The 19,926-nt window shown below is 44.4% G+C and overlaps 1 protein-coding gene across 1 annotated transcript in view; it reads right to left on the bottom strand.

Annotated features, from left to right (window-relative positions):
* Nucleotides 1-4,188: 4,188 nt before the first annotated feature.
* The window catches only part of CTTNBP2NL (CTTNBP2 N-terminal like), a 38,467-nt gene continuing 22,729 nt past the window's right edge, over nt 4,189-19,926 (bottom strand). The window contains exons 3-5 of the mRNA XM_040998851.1: nt 11,453-11,683; nt 6,627-6,734; nt 4,189-5,670 (exon numbers count right to left, since the gene is read on the bottom strand). Of these exons, the coding sequence (XP_040854785.1) occupies nt 4,189-5,670; nt 6,627-6,734; nt 11,453-11,683 (1,821 nt within the window). The remainder of the gene's footprint in view (nt 5,671-6,626; nt 6,735-11,452; nt 11,684-19,926) is intronic.

Below are 19,926 nucleotides of genomic sequence, written 5' to 3'. Positions count from 1 at the left end.
CACTGAGCCTCCTGCACCAGGGCCACACAGACCAAAGTAACAACAACAACAAAAAACCCAACTCAATGAAACGACCTTTATCTACACTCAGGGTGGGCAGGAGACAGATCAACATTTCCCAACTAGACCTGGTTTACCCAGCAGAATCATGGAGGCCCCTCTGTTTTTACCCTTACTAAAACAGTAGCCTGATCTTAACCAATCAGCCTTGATTGTTCCCTCAGTCCCCACACGGAAGCAACCAGCCTGCTCTCTGGTGTGGCTGTTTTCTTCAGCCTGAAAACCTGCTCCGCCCATCTCAACACTCATTCTGCTTTCATGGAATTCTAGACTTGCACATAAAGCCAGCTAAGATCTTGATGTTTGTTGTAGCATTGTCTTTCGACTGGTTTAAGTCCCGCTGTCACTTGCTAAGGGCCCTTGTGTAAATCTCCAGTCCTCCAGCACCTCCTCAGTGCTCGGGCTGCCGGGAGCTGACAGCAGCCAGGTGGGGACTGGGAGGGTCATGTACACGTGAAGCCGTTCACCCGGGAGCCCAAGAAGCCGCTCTCGCCTCTACGTGCTGTTGACCTTGTCGTACATGAGTTTTAGGAGCTCAGGTTTCCTTAGGACAGAGGCAAATAACAAAAAGGTGAAGCACTGATTCTCTAAAAGGGTCCTGAATCCCCAGGAATCTTTATTTCTGGCAGGTTTCCCAGGTTATATTCAGTAGTTTGAACATGGCTACCCCCATGTCTGTCCTCATTTTGCTTCTAGCAATGAGCTGGCCACTGACATGCAAAGGAGGGACAGGCTCTCAAGTTCTCTCAACTGGCGCAGTAGCAGTTAAGTTAGGAATGACTGCTGTGGAACAAGTCATGACGCCCTCTGACTCATTAGGAAAATGCATCCCTCTGTGAAGCCAGCAGTTCGAGACAGTTGGAATTCTGTTGCAAGTACTGAGCAACAGAGTCATCTTTATAAATCCCACACAAACACACTGACAAGCCAGTGCTGCTGACAGTTGAGGCTGTTATGGGAAAACGCAAACGGCCAGTGTTTGTTGAAATGATCATTAACTGTTTTAAATGCTTGAAATCGAAGATGTGTAAGCCACCACACTGTTTGACCATCTTTTGTGCATCGAAGGATTTCTCCAAGTGCTGTTGTCTGCTTACAGCTGGTGTCTGCAGACAGCCCTGCAGCACTCACCAGAAGTTGGGGACATGAGTTAATGTGCAATGAGAGGGCAGGGAATGACGGGACACTAAGCTGGAGTCCAGCAGCCCCGGGCAGCGCCGGGGTCCCTGCAGCCTGGGAAGCACATAGACATTCTTTTCTCTGAGGATGGAATCCTCTGGCTTCTTTCAGCTTCTCAAAATGTCCAGAACCCCCAAATGGCTTTAAAATTAGATTGGAATCCTGGGAAGGGTTTTTCCAGCTCTCAGGAAAACCGATGCTCCAGTTAAGCAGGGTGGGGAGGGGAGGGCTTTACTCCGATGGGTCCATAGACTTCACTTGGTGCTTCAACACCACCATCAAGTGCTCCCACTAAACCACCCACCCATTCCTTCCTCGGGAAAATATGCCCAAATTGCACAATATTCTCGGTTTTGTACAAACAAGACTCTTCTCCCCCAGACAGGGATGATTTAACTTGTTTTAATGTAGTTTGCTATAAAAAAATTGAAGATTTCTGCATGGTACATTTGGCTTTACAAATATTAATGACTAACAGTTAATGCCTGTGTTACATGTTGTACATCATTATCATACACAGCTTTCTCATCATGGGTTAATATCAAAGCTGCAAATCCTGGGTTTTTCCTAGCACACACACGCACACATACACAATCTACAGCAAACTTAAATACTAACCTATAACTAACTGGATTATTGGATCCATTGCAGGATTGTGCTTGTTTATCTCAGAAGATAGGCAACTTAGCAAAAATACACATCTCTCTTGCATATCCCCACTCCCAAGTTACACTGTAAAAGAAATACATTATTCAGTGTACTTCCTAAGAAATAAATGTTCTTAGTTTTCTTTCTCTCTCATTTTATATATTTATATATATAATCTAACCCCAAAACAAAGGAAGAGCACATGCAACGTTTAAGATTACCACATAAAGCAAGAGAGGTACTAAGAGGGGCAACGAAGCCCCCACCTGTTCAGGCTAACTGCTTCATCAACATCGCTTATTTTGGTTGTGCATGGGGATCAGGTTCAATGCATGATTGCTTTGGGTGGTTTCAGACACCTCGCTACATCATTTTGGTAGGTATCCTGGGTATTTTAAATATATTTGCTTTAATCAAATCCTAGGCCGTGGGGTCGGTAATGGTATACTACTCTACCATCAGTTAGTCACTGATTTCCATCACCTGTCTCTCCCTCTGTCCACTTGCACTGGAATAACATGCAACAGAGTTGAATTACAGCAGGGTGGGTGCTGCTGGGATGGCTGTTGGCTGGCAGAATGTACGGGAAGACACCCAAGCCTTGGCCTGCAGCACACCAGGTCCCGGCTGCCCTACCACCGAGAGGCTGGTTGGGAAGAGCAGGTGATCGCTTCAGTCTGCACCCGTGTCAGCACCCCAGTTCACACACTTCAGAGGCCCCCCAGCTTCTGTCCACACAAATGTGATATGATGGCAATGAGAGGAGAGAAATTCTGGCAATGAAGGGGGCTACAACTTGGCAGCTTCGCGGCTCGATCCAGCTGCAGGAATGTTTACTTAACTAGCTGTGTTTAAACATTTCTTCAATCAGTTCTTAACATTGAAAAATGAGAATGCTTCTTGTGAAAAGTTGGATTTCACAAGACTTCGAAGAGCTGGCACCCCTGGGTCTAGAAGTCCTGCAGCACAGGAAGCAGCTGGAGCTGAAGTGGGGGCTCCCAAAGGGCCTGGGTGCTGTAGTCCGCTCCAGCTGTTCTGTGGCACTGAGGGAGTGACCCGCTTCGCCTCCTGGTGTAGCTGGTTTTGGTGTGAAGCCTTGCTTCTGCCTTTGTATGCAGGCCGGTCTACGTTTGGAATTTCCCCACCATCCCAGCCACGTGTCATTGCTTTGGTAGGTAATCTTAATGTGCCATTCTACTTGTCCTTTATGCTATATTGCAAACTTCAAACATAAAATCACACTAATATTAATGTGTTCAAGTGTGTGTATGTCTGGCACGTAAAGGGGTATTTGTCTATACAGATACATGAATATTTCCATTTAGCAAAAGTTAATTTGGTTCCACAGATACAGACAAGTGCTGGCAGCTTAGGAGAATAAACATAACAATTTGGTTAACGTGTCTAGAATTCTGACTTATAATATTACAAAGACTGAATCTTAAGTTATTGCTTTTTGATTACAGCATGAAGATTCTACTCTGCTGTAAAACTTTTATACAAAGTAACTATTTCCTATTCAAGTAATATCATTGGACTCAGAAGTTCCTTACACAACAGTAGATGCTTGAATGGTGGTTTCATTCTATTCTAGAATGTACGAAGGACACTGGGAACGACTGAATGTTTCAACCCCAGCGGCCTGGAGCTCAGGAGGGCTGCTCCAGGGCTCCGCCAGGTCAGCGTTCCCGTGAGGCCACCCCCAACTCCGGGGTTCCCGTTCTGCGGAGACAGCCTGGCTGCAGAACACGAAGCTTGTATTAAACACAGGACAAGAGGATTAAAAGCAGTGTTGGTGCTTAACATTCAGAATTCACAGAGGATCTCATTCTCTGCAATTCAGTGATCCGTTTTGTGTTTTTGCCGCAGAAATCACATTCATATGGCAGGCATATTTCAGGCACTTTTAGAACATGTTCATTTGGAATAAAAATCTGCACAAACCGCTTCTGCATAATTCAAGAATGAGGGTTGAGAGATGCTGGTCCCCAAACAGACAGCACATCACCACCTGCTAGTCGATTAGCTTTCTCCGTAACAACCTGACAGCGACTGCTGAGCTTGAGACGTCTCAGTGCCCTTCTAGCTTCAGTACAAAGATGGGAGCCATAAAAATCGAAACGCCTAGGTTTCTACTTAAAAAAGAAAAATACAAAAAGGTACAACCCACTAAACGTATTATACAGATGGTTTCAGCCACTATCAAAATAAATAACATACATACTCTGACTCAATGGTCTGACTTGGAGCTTTCAGATGAAGTAGGACGGAATGTCTAATGTGGAGACCTGCCCTTGGGGACTAGCTGCTGGTGGGCAAAAGTATATCAACGTCCTTGCCGTTGGCCACCACGGTGTTGGCAGCGCAGCTGCTGGCGAGGTCTTCTGTGGTGGCCAGAGAGGAGGCCTGCGGGTGAGTTTTGGTCGGTGGAAGAGTAGCAGATGCAGTAGGGGTGAGGCCAGGCTTTTTGGGTGGGATGGGTGGAGGGTTCCCTCTCTCAGCCCTGGGGATGGTGGGGGACTTGATTCCCGGAGACAGGGGGCTCAGAGGACTGGACACTTTCCCTGGAGTAGGTGAGTGGCTGCTGTCGCCTCGGGGACTGGCAGTGCTGGCCAGATTACGGTAGTCTGTGCCGAAGGGAGAGCTGTTGGGAGAGACAGGCTTGATGGGCCCTTGTTGGCTGGTGAATCGGGAGAGCACCTGAGTGACTGTGTTTCGGGCCAGCTGCTTGGCGGCCAAGTTGTCCAGGAGGGTGGGGGACAGATCCCTGGATGGAGGGCTCTGGAGCCCACTGGCTTGTTGGTCCTGATCGGCTTGGGACTGAAATTTGTGTCGAGCTGCGTGGAAGCGCTGGTTGATCCCTACTTGGTAGGAGGTCTGGTAGCCGGGGCTGCTGGCTGACGAGCCCAGCAGGCGTTTGCTGAGCACTGGTGAGGAGCAGGGAGAGGATGTGAGAGAGGAGGAGGCGGTGCTGCTGGGGGACAGGGAGCTCCCACTGGAAGGGAGGTGTGTGGCTGCTGGCACCGTGGTCTCGGGTCCCACTGGACACCCGCCGTTCTCCACTGGTCTCTCCTGGGCTGATGCTGAGGACTTCTCGCGTGGGGACACTTGGTTTTCAGCACCACTGCCTGTGCTCAGCTCCCTGGCTGTCTGTGTCTCCAGGTCACAGTGGCCATTGGCTTTGGCGTAAGAGTAAGCAGGACTGGAAGGAACAGGCAGCCCAGGGCTTGTCACCTTGGCTAAGTTGCTCCCGTGGATTTTTTCCACTGGAAAACTCTCTGTTTGGCAAAATACAGACACTAGCATGGGCGGCTCCGTTGCTGTGCCCTGGGACATGGTTGCTGGTTTCTTCAGCTGCCCTTGTGGGCCTTGGAGCTGGTGGGAGGCCTCCAGGTCCTTCACTACCTTCTTCAAACTTTCCATCTCTTCTTTCAGAGTTTTGGTCCGGTTTTCCTCTCGGTTCAGTTTTGCTCTAAGCTGTTCCCTCTCGATGTCAAACTCGGACAACTGCTTTTCCACCTGTGCCTCGGTCTGAAGGCCCCGCTTCCGCTCGGCCGCCAGCTCTTCCTCCAGCTTGCTCACCCGGCTCTTCTCCTTCTCCAGCTTCAGGCTCAGCTCTCCGGCCTTCTGGCCCTCCTCGGCGGCCTTGCTGCTGGCTTTCTTGCACTCGAGCACCAGCATGGATGACAGCTGCTTGTGGCGCGAGCGTTCCTCTTCCAGCTGACTGGACAGCTTCTTCTGCTCTTTTTCAAATTTTTTTACTTGGGACTTTTCAAATTCCAGCTAGAGAAAAACACAACCACTCTAATTAGAGCAAGGAAACAGAGAGACTGTGAATTTGGGATCAGGTGTAGTGACGGGGCTAAGAGTTATCTGATACACAAGAGTGCCATGGAAGTCCTGGTGCTCAGAGCAGGTGCTTCCGGGGAACACTCTCTGGATGTTCTCCAGTAACTCAGCAGGCACTTTGGGTTCTTCTGTTGTCTTGGGGTTCTCAGTGGGAGGTATGATACAACATTGTGTTGGGAGTACCCAGCACCAGAACCAATCGAGACATCAGAAAAGCTACACAAACCAAATTTTGTGATGCATGTGGCAAAAGCCACAAGTTTTACAGTTTCAGCAGTAATTTTCTCTAGCCTTAAAAATAAGAAAATTTGTTAGGCTGAATCTTAATTTTTATACAAATGTAGGTTGTTTCAGTTGTTTTCCGTGTTTAGGGACAGAGAAGGATGAGAGGGAAGGAGTTAAAGGAAACTCTTTTGTCACCCACCCATTTTTCAATCTCTGGGACTCATTAGTGTGTGAAGAAACTAGCTTAGTGAGCCGCGGTCAGAACTGATAGCAGAAACAGAAGACCTCACTGTGTGCTGCAGGCAGTCAGGGTAATGCACCATTGCTTCTGGCATGTGTGTGCATGTGCCCATGACTGGGGGCTGCAGCTCTAAGTGCTCCTTGGTGGGTCCTGGGGAGCAAGGTACCACAGGAGGATCTCTGTCCCAGAAGTTAATAGGAGAGCCTGGATTTGCTCAGCACTCGACATGTGACAAAGACTCCTGAGAGCTGTTGTATCCTGCAGATGCTGACACCCACAGTTAGGAACCTGTTCATTGGCCTAACCAAGAGTTTTCAGACTTGACCACAGAGGCCTTCCTCTGGGCAGGACCATTACATCCTGCAGAATCCTGGAGGAAGGCTACTCCGGGCGGATGTGGTCAGGATTACTCCACCCTACTTACCTGTTGAGTCAGCCTCTCTCTCTCCTTTTCCAACATGTAGGTGACATCGTCTCCTTCAGCTGTGTCCTGTGCGTGCCTTTGCCGTTCCTCTTCAAGGTCTAGGATCACCTTGAATTTATTTCCAAACAGGAAAGGGTCACATGTACAATACAACCAATACAAATGCCTAACTAAGTGCCTAATACAGGTCCAGAGATGAACTAAATCAATGAAAGCCAGCCAAGGACCATGAAAGATCACACTTCCTGGCAGAGTGAGATATGCAAACTATGTGCTAGAAAACAGGAAGATACTTACTTTCAGCAAGTATACAATAATATGTAAACAGAGAGAAAAGAGTAAGCAATCAGTAAGCTGTAGAGGTTGAGACAGAAAGCCTAGGAAACTGTAGGCAGTGTGGTGTGACTAACGGTCAGAGACGGAGTAAGATGGGGCCACAGAACGCTTAAATCACTGGAGGCACCGAAGAAGGACTCCAAAATTAAGCATTTAAAATACGTGACATCCTAACTGTGTCTCGCTCAATTAGTAATATGCATTCTTTTTTTTTTGAATCAATAAATATTTATTGTATGTGGATGAAATGATTAATTTGTCATTCTATTATTGGTTTTAGCTGATGTCTTTGTTTGTTTTTTATTGATTACATTGCATTATGTGACATAGTTTTATAGGCACTGGGATTCGCCCCCCTCCCTAAACCACCCCCACGGTGGATTCCTCCACCTTGTTGCATTACCACAGTTCAAATTCAGTTGAGATTCTTTCATTGCAAGCATCTACCAAGCATAAAGTCCAGCATCTTATTGTCCAGATAAGTTTAATGGTTTCTTGGGGAGACCATCTCTGGTCTGAAGGTATAGCCGAAAGAGTATCATCCCGATCAATTAAAAGCCCCGACATTACATCAGTAATGATTTATAATGTTATGGAATTAGTTGACATGGTATTGAGTAACCAATATGTTAAAAGAGGAAAAAAAAAAAAAGAATGCAAGTTCTGAACCACATCCTGTGAATTTTACATTGACATTTCACTTATTAGTTTATATACAACTGGGTTCTATACACCTAAAATGGCTATAGATTACTATTCAGCTGTCTCATGTCTATTTTAATTTTAGTATTTAGCAGTTTATAGCATTGAAGCATGATTTTGCTGAACCTGGCTGTTTTACAGGTAGTCTAACTCTATAACTCTAACAAGGCATATGTCAACAGTTTAGGTGAACAGTTTTAGGAGGGGAGTGCAGAGAAATCTTCAATACCCCAGTGAGGAGTAATTAATAGTTTTAAGTAGTAATATGCGTTCTTAATGTATGCTAGATAAAAGGTGAAATGAGTCTTTGTCTTATACATAAAATGGCTTGATTACTAGGATTTTAAGTGGAGACTTTTCATGAGGTCTTTGACTTAACCTGTCTACCCCTATTCTACTTAACCTGGGACCAAAGGTCTAATTCCAGTTTTAAAGAGCATACAAATTTAAACGGCTGCTTTCCCCATAACCCTACTGATGGCTGCAAGATATCCTGAATGGCAGCCTCTGCCTGTTCTGCAGGCTGGCTCGGCTCAGACCTCCAGGGCAGAGCCCTGATGGCCCACTCTAATACAGTCTTCCTGCTTTATAATAATTTAAACATAAAATTTTTTGGTGTACTTCTGGTTAAAAAAAAAGGTTTAATTTCTCAATTTAATAAGCTGACTTTTGGATGAAGGTGGTGGGCTATCTCTTTTTTTAAGATTTTAAAAATGTATATATTTCTTTGAAAGGCAGAGTAATAGAGACAGAGGCAGATAGAGACAGAGAAATCTTCTATGTGCTACTTCACTCCCTCAGTGTCCCCAGTGGCCAAGGCTGGGGCCCAGGTCCGGAGCGAGGATTCCCAGCACTCGGGCCATCATCTGCTGCCCCCGAGGGGTGTTACCAGGAAGCTGGATCAGAAGCGGAGCAGCCTGGCCTTGAATCAGGCACAGTGATAAGGGATATGGACTGTGGGCAGCCCAAGTAGTACTTAGCCTGCTGTGCTACAACACTCTTCTTGCTTTAGATTACAGAAACGTAATGGGAAGACATATAAAAAGAACGAGATGTTAGCAAGTGGGAAATGCTGATAACACTTGAAGAAGGCACAAGACTGGAGGAATGGTGACTCCTGTAGCTTGAGCCACTGTAACATGCTGAGCCTCAGGGAGATGGAACTTGGAATTGATAGGTGCTGTGGTGGAAAGGTAAAAAGTCAGAAGGAAAGCTGGGGAACTTTTTTTTTTTATTATTATATTTTTGACAATCTTTACATAGTTAATTAGGATAAAAAGGTTCAAGGGCTACAGGAAAGTGGGTAAGACTATTATTTCCACATCGTTTCCTTCATGTATCTGAGGTAAAGGGGGATATTGTGGGAGAAGCCTCACCTAGTTTCCCACCCCCCCAGGGTGGAAAACTGGGGAACTATTCAAGGTCTGTTTTAGAAGTCGTCTGGGTCCCGGCGTGATAGCGTAGCAGTTGAAGTCTTCACCTTGCACGCCCGGGATCCCATATGGGTGCCAGTTCTAATCACGCCAGTTCCACTTCTGCTTGGGGCCTGGAAAAGCAGTCCAGGACAACCCCAAGCTTTGGGACCCTGCACCTGCATGGGAGACCCGGAAAAGGCTCCTGGCTTCGGATCAGCTCAGCTCCAGTCATTGTGGCCACTTTGGGAGTGAGCCATCGGATGGAAGATCTTCCTCTCTGTCTCTCCTCCTCTCTGTATATCTGCCTTTCCAATAAAAAGAAATACATCTTAAAAAGAAAGAAAGAAAAAACCGTCTGTCCTCTGCCTGTGATTCTTGCACATACTTGTCTAGTGTTAGCACCCAGGAACCTACAGCCCAGGGACTCGAAAGAGAATGGGATGAAAAAGGGAGATTTGGTTTCTTTGGAAAAGGTGGCAAGGGGTGGAAAGGAAAGCATTTTGGAAAAGATGGAGAGCGGGAAGGAACAAACTAGGGAACTCTGTGTTTTTTGTTTTTGTTTTTTTCATTATTATTATTACAAGCAGAGAGTAACTGTTCAAATCAAAACTGTTGTGGGGTGGGCATCTGGTACACATCCTCCAACGCGGATATCCCCTATCAGAGTGCCTGGGTTGGGCCTTGGCTTTCTGCACCAGTCCAGCCTCCTGCCAGTCCATACCCTGGGAAGCATTCGATGCGTGTGTGAGTACCAGGGTCCCTGCCATTCATGCAGGAAACCCAGATGGAGTTCTAGACTCCTGGCTTTGGCCTAGACCAGCTATGACCAGCTATGACCAGCTATGACTACTGTAGGCACTTGGGGAGTAAATCAGCTGATGGAAGAGCTCTCTGTTTTTCTCTCTCTCTCTGCCATTCAAATAAAAAAAATGAAAAAAAAATTAAACTCAGAAAAATTCTGAGTCAAAAGGGTTAGTACCTGAATGAAAGCAAAAGTTTTAAACTGGGGATTCCCTTGGAGAAAAATGGAACCATGGACAACCTAATTATGCCTGTAGGTGCTATCTGATATCTAGTGAAGTTGGTAACCTACTTTGATAGAACACTTATGAAAAGAGCAGACCAGTCCTTGCTCTCAAGAATTTAACACTAGGAATGTTTCACATTGAAATATTGTGTCAAGGAATTGTGAATTATTTTTAATTTCCTCTCTCAAGTCGCCTAGTGCTACAAATCTTCTGAATACTGCATGTTCCACAGCCCTGACCACTAGCCATCCCCCTCCGCATAACTCAGTTCTCTCTTACATAAAGTGGAAATAAAGCCTGCCAACAGAGTAAGGATATTGTGTGGATTTTCTTAGAGGATTGCAGAAAAGGTCACAAAATTTAGACAACAACTCTAACGTGTTGATCTCTTTTCAATTGCAGCATAAACTTTCTTTGGGTCCTTGGGAAAATTTGAGAATCTGATTAAAGCCACTGAAAGATGCACAGTCCTCTGACAGTTCATGACTGTGGAATGTCTGAAGGCCATGCATGGTTAACAGCCTTTCCTTTGGCCTCTGACAGGAAGAGTCATGGACAAACTGTTGTGACTTAAGCAGGTGGCTCCAACGTAGGTAACCACAAAAGTAAACTACAGCCCACAGCATTTTGCAGCTGCTAACTCAAGTTTCCCAATCTGTTTCTTAACAAAATGCACTGATACATTTAAACTAACGGTTTTGAAAAGGGCAGATTCCAGCCAAGCCTCTTTTACAGGTCAAATCTAAGCTCTAAATGACAAGCTTGGGAATATCATCACAAGCACTGGAATTCCATTAAGTCGAGGCAGGGGGGAACACAAGTTTACTTTCCTCAGACATGGAAACACACACACACCACTTCCCAATGGAGTAGAACAGTTTTCAGGTAAACAACCCTAGCGACTGTTATGACTTCATGAGTAGTAAAATGCAATGAAACCCCAAATCAGGAATAAATGAAAATAATCTATTTGGCTTGTGAGTTTATATTGAGGTAAATTCTTTCTTTCTCTGGGATACAGCATTCCCCAAATACCTGTGAATCTCTATTTATCACTAACGTAAGCAAACAGAGAACACTCTGTTCAGCTTCAAGTTTGGCCAAACCCCAGTTTGGAAGATCAAGGGGCTGAGAAAATATATTAGGTGCACTGGACTGATATATCAAGAAGAAAAGTCATCTTAAAGAATGTGTCTGGCACGCTCCCTCCATTTAACACTTGCAATGACTTGTGTTTTGTATCTTCTAGCTCCTACATAAGCCAAGAGTCTTTTCCATACCCAGGAGGAGGAAGCTGGCAGCTGCCGGAGGGTGTCAGCCTTGCCCTGCCCCCCGGGGGCCCTACCTTTCGGTGCCTGCTCTCGGCAGCAGCCAGCTGGGACAGCATGCGCTCCTGCATGTTCTTGCACTGCTTTATCACCATCTTGAGGATGGACAGTGGGTTTGTGCAGACCGGCTGCTTCTCCCCATCATTCTTCTCCTTCAGTGTTTCAAAATCTCTCTGCAGAGCCATTAAAGGATCGCTGATGTTATATTTTCCATAACGTTCTTCAATGAAAGTGTCTCTGTGTTGGGCCTGTGAGAGGGAAAACAGCAAATGTGTTTTTTTTAAAATGACGGAGGAGGGAATTTCTTAGTAGCAAGCAGGTAAACATTCAAGGAGTGGTCTGTGTAAAAATGTAACCTGCTGACTACAAATCAGATCAAACCCTGTATATACACAGGCAACATTAGCAAGGTGGCATGAAACGAATCTCTAGAGAGCTAATGATGATTTCAAATTTAAAGTCATTTGTAGATGAGAAAAGTATTGCAGAGAAGTTAAATAATGGTCCAGATTACTCACATACCAAGCTGTCAGAACAGGGATTTAAACCCAAGCAGCCTGGCTCCCAAGTCAGTATCCTCGGCCACTATGCTCACTGCCTCTGCTTAGGTCTGCTTCTACTGCCAGCACATGCGTCTTTTCTTTCTGTATTATGACATTTGCATTTCTAAAATATATTAAACATAATACTTTCTTGAGTCCACATACTTAGAGACCTGTTAAGGTGCCCAAAGGCATGTCAAGGCTGTTCACATTATAATGCAGAACCAGTTATAATTTGTACCCAGCAAACTTCACTCTGGTTGGCCTGTGAGGCTGGAAGCACTACGACCAGAGCTGTACAGACAAAACCCTCCCGTCTCTTGCCAGATCCCACCCTCTCCTACGTCTCTCTAGTTGCTGCCTCTCGCCCTCCTTTCTGTTGGCAACAGGACTTGGTAGGCCTTGAGGGGGAGAAGATGAGAACTGGATGCGGACAAGGCGTGTGAGCCTGCTCAGAGGTGACAAGATCAGAGGGTGGGCTTCACACGTTTTAAAACTCTGCTAGGAGCCTGAAGTACAACTTCGCACGAACATCATATACTACATGCAGACAAACAGAGTGACACTAATGGCTACTACAGACATAAAAAAGCTTCCAGACATTTTGTATAAGCAAAAACAAAGTGTTACCAAAGGGCTGGGGAAAACTTTTTGAAAAAGGAAAGACGCAATTTTAAGTTTTCAAGTTGAATCTGTTTATGTAAATAACTGATGGATTTCGGTGGAAGTTGTGCTTTTTTTTTCCACTGCCAAACAGATAGAGGAGTCCATATGAAAAAGATACAATCTCACGGCTATGCTTCAACTTAAAAACATTCACTAACATAAAGCAGACATGGAGTTTACGCAGAGGTATGCTTCAATGTTGAATATCTGCTGCCTTCTTCCACTGACGTCCAAGGTTAGGCTCCAGGAACTGCCTGGACTTCCGCTGCAAATGTGTGTTGGTGTTGGGGGCAGATGTTGAAAGCAGGAGCAGTGGCTCTGGCTTTTGCCTCTGGCTTGACAACAACCACTCTGGGATCCGGATGATACGTGTACATTGGAAATATGAAGAGACCTGTTTCTCTGACAGCCATCTCTCTAACCTTACTACGGGTGTGTGTGAATTAAAGTGTGTGTTCCTCTCTCTACAGTATATGGCAGAGAGAGAGAAAGAGAGATGAGTGTGTTGTGTGTAGTGGGGGGGGGGGGTCTTCTTTTCTGGCTGCATTTCCAGGGGCATCAAGGGGGGCACGCATGCTCCAGGGTTGGCCGGGGCGGGAGGGGATTGTCCTGCTCAGCTGTGGCCTGGGGCTGCAGCGTCCCCACCTGGCTCTGGGAAGGAGCAGGTTGACATAGCGGCCACAAAGGGCCAAATCCCTCTCCCACTGGCGTGATCCTGAGGGACTGAGCAAAGTGAATTTTGAGAATCTTCAAGTCCAAGGTCTTGCTTCTGGGTCTTCTTGCGGCTCTTTTCTCCATAAGTAAGCCGTTGCTCTTCATAAAGAACAGAAAGGATAACGGTGCTAAATTTGCTCTGATTCCTACAGAGCTGAATTCATCGACTGGAGACCACGTGAGTCGTCCTCGGCTGGAAACATGAGTCACCCACAGCCTCTGGCCTGGTGGCACGAAGCTGGGACCCGAGCAATGAAATCACTGTGCATGCAAACATGAGGAATACACAGGACTCCCTGAAAATATTTGGTTGTAGCCACTAATGTTCTTCTTTTTTCTTTTTTAAAGATTCATTTTATTTTTATTGGATAGTCAGATATACAAGAGGAGAAGAGACAGAGAGGAAAATCTTCTATCCGTTGATTCACTGCCCAAGAGACCGCAACAGCCGCAGCTGAGCTGATCCAAAGCTAAGATCCCAAAAGCCTCTTCCGGGTCTCCCCTGTGGGCGCAGGGTCCCAAGGCTCTGGGCCATCCTTGACTGCTTTTCCAGGCCACATGTAGCCACTAATGTTCTAAGACAAATCTAGGTTTAGAGAATTACTTAAGAAAAGGAAGCAAGAAGAAATAAAAACCTTCATTTAGTAACTGAAATACTTTCATTTATTATCCTTGATGACCATTTCTGAGTGGCTAATGATGGCAAAGGAAATTATTACTGTTACAGAAATTATTTTAATAAGGCAAAAAAATTGGAAAACATACATTTGAACACCCTGAGGACAGCAGGCTGGGGGAGTGGGAGTTGGGTCTGGGCTGCTTCTCAGGTTGAGTGTACTGCTAACTAAGTGAAATACGACTTTTAAAAGCCCACACTGTGATTAGCTTGTGTTATTAATAAGTGTCGCAGCATTATGAGGGACAGATAGGAAGCTTCTGTGGTGTGCCTTTCGCCTAGTAGTAGGCTGTCGGTCTTCCCTGGAAGTACTTCAAAGTAATTCCCTGGGCACTCGCAGGTGATTACAAGGTCAATGCAGGGCTTCGCCTGAAATGAAAAGGATCTGTGCACTAATCTAAAAAAGGCTCCTGTCACACAGCCGTTCTTCTAAGCATTGACATCCTAATATCAGGTCAAATATAGGAAGAGTTAACTCTAAGTCTGCACTTCAACAAGTACTGTGGCAAATGGGAGATGGAATGCCATATTTTTCAACAACTAATGACTCAGGCAAGCTGTGGATTAACAGGTTTAACAGTGCAAATAGCAACAATAACCAAAACCAGAGGTTAACATCTGAAGAATGAAAACAGCTTTAATAGAAATGTATATTGGTTATGTATTCCCATACTAATCTAGCAGCTCAAATAACACCCACTGTTTAATGCCACAGTTTGGGGGGTCAGATATCTAGGAGGGGCCTGGGCGGGCGTCTCTGGCTCTGGGTCTCATTAGGCTGTAATCACACTGCTGGTGCGGCGACATCAGGGAAGCTATGGGGAAGCCATGCCGGGGGCGTGGGGGTCCATTCCTGGACTTGCTCACGTAGCTACTGGCAAAGGTCTTGGCTCCCTGCAAATGCCAGCTTCCCACGCAGCAAATAAGGAAGACTGGAGGAGGAGAGGAGGAAGGCAAGAGGGTAGGGGGTGGAGGGGAGGGAAAGGGGGAGAAAGAAAGACCCTTAAGATGAAAGTCCCAGTTTTTTTGTTTTAAACTATTTGTTTAATTAACCTGCTTACTTGAAAGGCAGAAAGACAGACATCTTCCATCCATTTGCTCACTTCCCCAAAGTCATCAACAACTGGGCCAGGCTAGGCCAAAGCCAAAAACTCCACCTGGGCTTCCCATGTACTTGAGCCTCATCCAAGACCTTCCTGCATGAACTAGCAGGGAGCTGGACTGGACACTGAGCAGCTGGGACCCAAACTGGCACTCAGATATGGGATGTAGATATCCCATTACACCCCACCCCCGGTGCCTTCTAGCAATTCAACGTACCACTCACTGCTTCTGAGACACTTTCCTGGTTACAAAGAGTAAACGGGGTGAATGTGGGAGGAGGGCTATCTAAGGGTGTATGGGCGGGGGGGGGGGGGGAGTAGACCTGGAGGTTGGCTGCCATACTGTGAGCGACTAGCTGTGACACCACTATAATTTATATCCTTGGTCAATTTAAACACCAAATATCTAAACTCAAAAGTGTAAAGGCTGAGTTTTAATACTGTAATTGTATTTCAGATAATTAATAAGAGATTTTAGCTGATTTTGAATTTGAGTCTTTTGGGAAGTTCAGTAATAAAATTAAGTAACCTAGTGGCTGAAGTCCTTGCTTTGCATGTTCCAGGATCCCATATGAGTGCTGTATCCCAGCTGCTGCACTTCCCTTCTAGCTTTCTGCTTGTGGCCTAGGAAAGGAGTGAAGGCTAGCCCAAAGCCTTGGGACCCTGCACCCATGGGAGAGACCTACAAGAAGCTTCTGGTTTCGAATAGACTCAGTTCCAGCTGTTGTGGCTACATGGGGAGTGAACCAGTCCATAGCAAATCTCTGTCTCTCCTTCTTGCTATAAATCTGACTTTCCAATAAAAACAAATAAATCTTAAACAAAACAAAACAAATAAAATTGGGCCTGGTGCAGTAGCCTAGTGGCTAAAGTCCTTGCCTTGCACACGCCAGGATCCCAGATGGGCACTGGTTCTAACTTGGGGGCCCCGCTTCCCATCCAGCTTCCTGCTTGTGGCCTGGGAAAGCAGTGGAGGATGACCCAAAGCCTTGGGACCCTGCACCCGTGTGGGAGAGAGACCCAGAAGAAGCTATGGGTTCCTGGTTTTAGATCAGCTCAGCTCCAGCAATTGTAGCCACTTGGGGAATGAATCACCAGAGTGAAGATCTTTCTCTCTGTATATCTGACTTTCCAATGAAAATAATTTAAAAAGTCTAAAAAAAACCCTAAAATTAATCAGTTTATTGCAATTTCCTTATTTTACTTTAATGCCCATGTACTCTATAAACCGAGATGTCTACCCTGTAGAACTCGATGTGTTTAATTTCAGACAACAGGAAAAGAACTGGCCGCTTAGACAGATTTAATGATAGGGCGCATTATCACAGCAGACAAAACACACTAGGCATCTGTACTCATTTATTTTTCTTACTAAAAGCTTAAAATAAAATCAAATAATATCCTTGGAGTTTGCTATATCTGCTTTCCAAAAGTTTCAACTGTGTTATTAGAAACTTTAAAAACTGTTAAGCAGTCACCTCTTAGCCCCTTTCTAAGAGCGTGGGTGTGTTCCAGTCTGAAGCAGGAAACAGATCTCTTTTTCTTTGATCACTGTTAATGTGAAAAGTGATTCCAAATCAAAAGGTGAACAATTAAGGCCCATTTAATTTGGGGGTTTCTATTCAGTAATTGGATTACAATGCACCTTTGCTACTTATAATTCTGAAGTGATACTTTAGAGAACAATCAATAACATTAATGCTGTGAGCTTTTAAAATAATTGAATATCTTTATGTTGAGGGTTATAAAGTCAAAAGCATACATATTCCAAGATGGTTTATGCTAATGCTACCAACACCACACTGAAAGCAATCACGTTCATGTACAAGTTGTCAATTTCTGCTCTGGAGTGCCTGCTAACTATAAATAGCTGCTTCAGCAACTGGCAGTAAAGCAGCCCTTCTGAGGAAAGATGATAACGGCGTAAAAGTACCCCTCGAGTCTGGAAATTCTTTCACTTGTTGAGAGAGAACTTGATTCTGATGATAATGACAAAAGATTTGGTCCCATTTGAATCAAACTTTGCTATCTGGAAATTGGTGCAAAATCCAACATGAGATTAAAGAAAAGTGAGCATTTTCATGATTTAAAGACTGTTTTAACTGGCTTTGAAACAGAATGAGCTTCAAAGATCTCATTTGGGGTCTATTTGCAATCACACTCATTTATAAAAGTGATTATGCACATAATAAGGGCAGATGATTGCATTTTACATTTGACTAAGTGTAATAAATTCTATTCAGGATCCAAAATGGCTAGGTTAAGCACAAACAGCCACAGACTGTATGTCTTATAACCGAGCTGCTCTAGGGCTCACACTCCCCAAATCCTAGAACTCTAATGGAATGCAGGCAATATTCTTTTTCTCTTCTGTTTCACTTTTTTTCCAGTCTACGCACTTGACTGAAACACACTATATGCGCATTCAGGATCTGATGTGGGGAAGAAAATGCGCACAGCAATTCAAATACTAAACAAACTAGTGAACGATAACCGCAAGAATGTTTTGAGCATGAATTAAGGATTGTAAAATTTACCTCCTGAAATACTGTATTAGCACAGTTTTAAGCCCATAGTGAAGCCGAGCAGGATGCACAGATTTTCCAAGGCCTGCTCTCCCATTACAACATCCCCACTGGAGGAGCACATTTGTTCCAAGAAAAAAGAAGGGTAATTTTTAATAATGCACAATATTCTGAGCTCTCTTTTATAGGGCTGTACATCTCTTAAAATATGACAGCTATGCTTACCAGATACCATATAAACAGAGATCAATCATAAACCGAACAAAAAAATGCAAATGGCCAAAAAGCACATGCAAAAAGTATTCAAATCATTATTTAACAAAAAGGTAAAAATCAAAACAATAAAACACCACAGTACAGCCATTAGTACGGTCAAAATACAATCCACATCAAATGTCACAAAGGATACAGAAAAACTAAAACACACAATGCTAGTAAGAGTATAAAGTGGAACAATCACTTTAGAAATAAACCCCCAAATTTCTTAGACAGATACCTAGCAGTAATCAACTTCTAAGTATAAACCCAAAGGAAATGAGCACATAATTACACAGCTATCCAAAGCAGATCTATTCAGAGTGGGCCAAAATGGAAATAATCAAATCATCAATCAGCAGGAAAACAGAATGTCATATAGTCAAACACTGGTATACTAATCAGTAATAAAAAAAAAATGTATTAGTGATACACACATATGGAGGCACTGCTAAACCTGAACACAACTGTATTCCACAACAACAAGAAGGCATATATTCTGTGTGACTATATTGAGGTAAAGTGTGGAACAGAAAGAACTAAACTAGAATGAAAAGATTAGAACAGCAGTTGCCCCGTAGGTGGGGGGTGAGTGGCTGGGAAGGGGCTCAGGCGACTCTGGTATGAGGAGAATGTCTTGTGTCTTAGGAGAGAAGGCAGGGGTAAGGGCTGCATGAGTGTGTACGCTTGTCAAAACTCACTGCTAACAAGATGTGTGCATGTCCTTACACATAAATTATAGCTCTAGCGAGAAACGTAGATATGGGTACTTCAAACAACTTTGTGAAACATGGAAACTGGGGGACAAGTTTGTGTAAAAAGGTTTGTAATGTGTGCTTACTTTCTAAATAATATGCATTTTGCTATAAACTTACTGAAGTACTCATATAAGGAAAGTAAAAGGGAAAATTAAATTGCATGTGGCATATGCTTTGTGTAAGGGTACTTCAAAAAGTTCACAGGAAATGAGACAGTAAGTTTATTTTGGTGTAGAAAAACTTTGAAATCTGTGTATACAAGAATACAGCACTTCTGAAGCAGATGCTCCTGATTTGAAGAATGATGACATGGAAACAACAGCAGTGCTAAGACCTGCCCAGCAGTGCGAGTGTTTTACTGTCAGACACTCCTCCGGGAGCACGCAGCACTGTCCTCGCCACTCGACAGAGGAAACTGATGATTAACATGAGACTTACCAAGGGCAGGAAGGTAATTAAGTAGGGAGATGAGCAATAAACGGCACACTGTCAAGTACTGAATAGTTTGGCTGACTGACTGACTCGGAGGAGTACACTGCAGTATAACCCATCTTCATCAGCAGCTCACAAACCAGTCAGAAAGTAAGTGGGCATATGTGTGGTATGGCCCCCTGATCACAATGTAAAGTCTGCTTTTTATTACATGTTACTGTCAACAAACTTTGCAAAACACTAGAACAGAATGAAGACCCCCAAGAAATCTGATTCCTAAATCTACTTTTTTTAAGGAATACGTGTAGTAAATTTCTAAATTCTAATCAAAGTGACAGATAATCAGAATTAGTTAAATGATTTATTTTATTTTACTTTTTATTTTATTTTTATTGGAAAGTCAGATATACAGAGAGGAGGAAAGACAGAGAGGAAGATCTTCTGTCCAATGATTCATTCCCCAAGTGGCAGCAATGGTCAGAGCTGAGCCAGTCTGAAGCCAGGAGCCACGTGGGTACAGGGTTGCAAGGCTTTGGACCGTCCTTAACTGCTTTCCCAGGCCACAAACAGGGAGCTGGATGGGAAGTGGGACTGTGGGGACATGAACCAGAGCCCATATAGGATCCTGGCATGTGCAAGGTGAGGACTTTAGCCACGAGGCTATTGTGTCAGACCCGATTAATTTTATTTTAAAGTTACAAATGTTATAAATCTACAAAGCAGCAGAGGTTTAGCCTGACATAAGTTACGCAAAACATTAAAAAACACAAAACACCCCGTGCTGCAGGTATATCATTAAAGAAGTCTGCGAAAATTTCTT

This window comes from Ochotona curzoniae, unplaced genomic scaffold, assembly GCF_017591425.1.
Source record: "Ochotona curzoniae isolate NIBS_2020 unplaced genomic scaffold, NIBS_Ocur_1.0 scaffold_1037, whole genome shotgun sequence".
Taxonomy (NCBI): Eukaryota; Metazoa; Chordata; class Mammalia; order Lagomorpha; family Ochotonidae; genus Ochotona; species Ochotona curzoniae.
The sequence above is the reverse complement of the archived record's forward strand: the minus strand, read 5'-3'. Positions and strand labels throughout refer to the sequence as shown.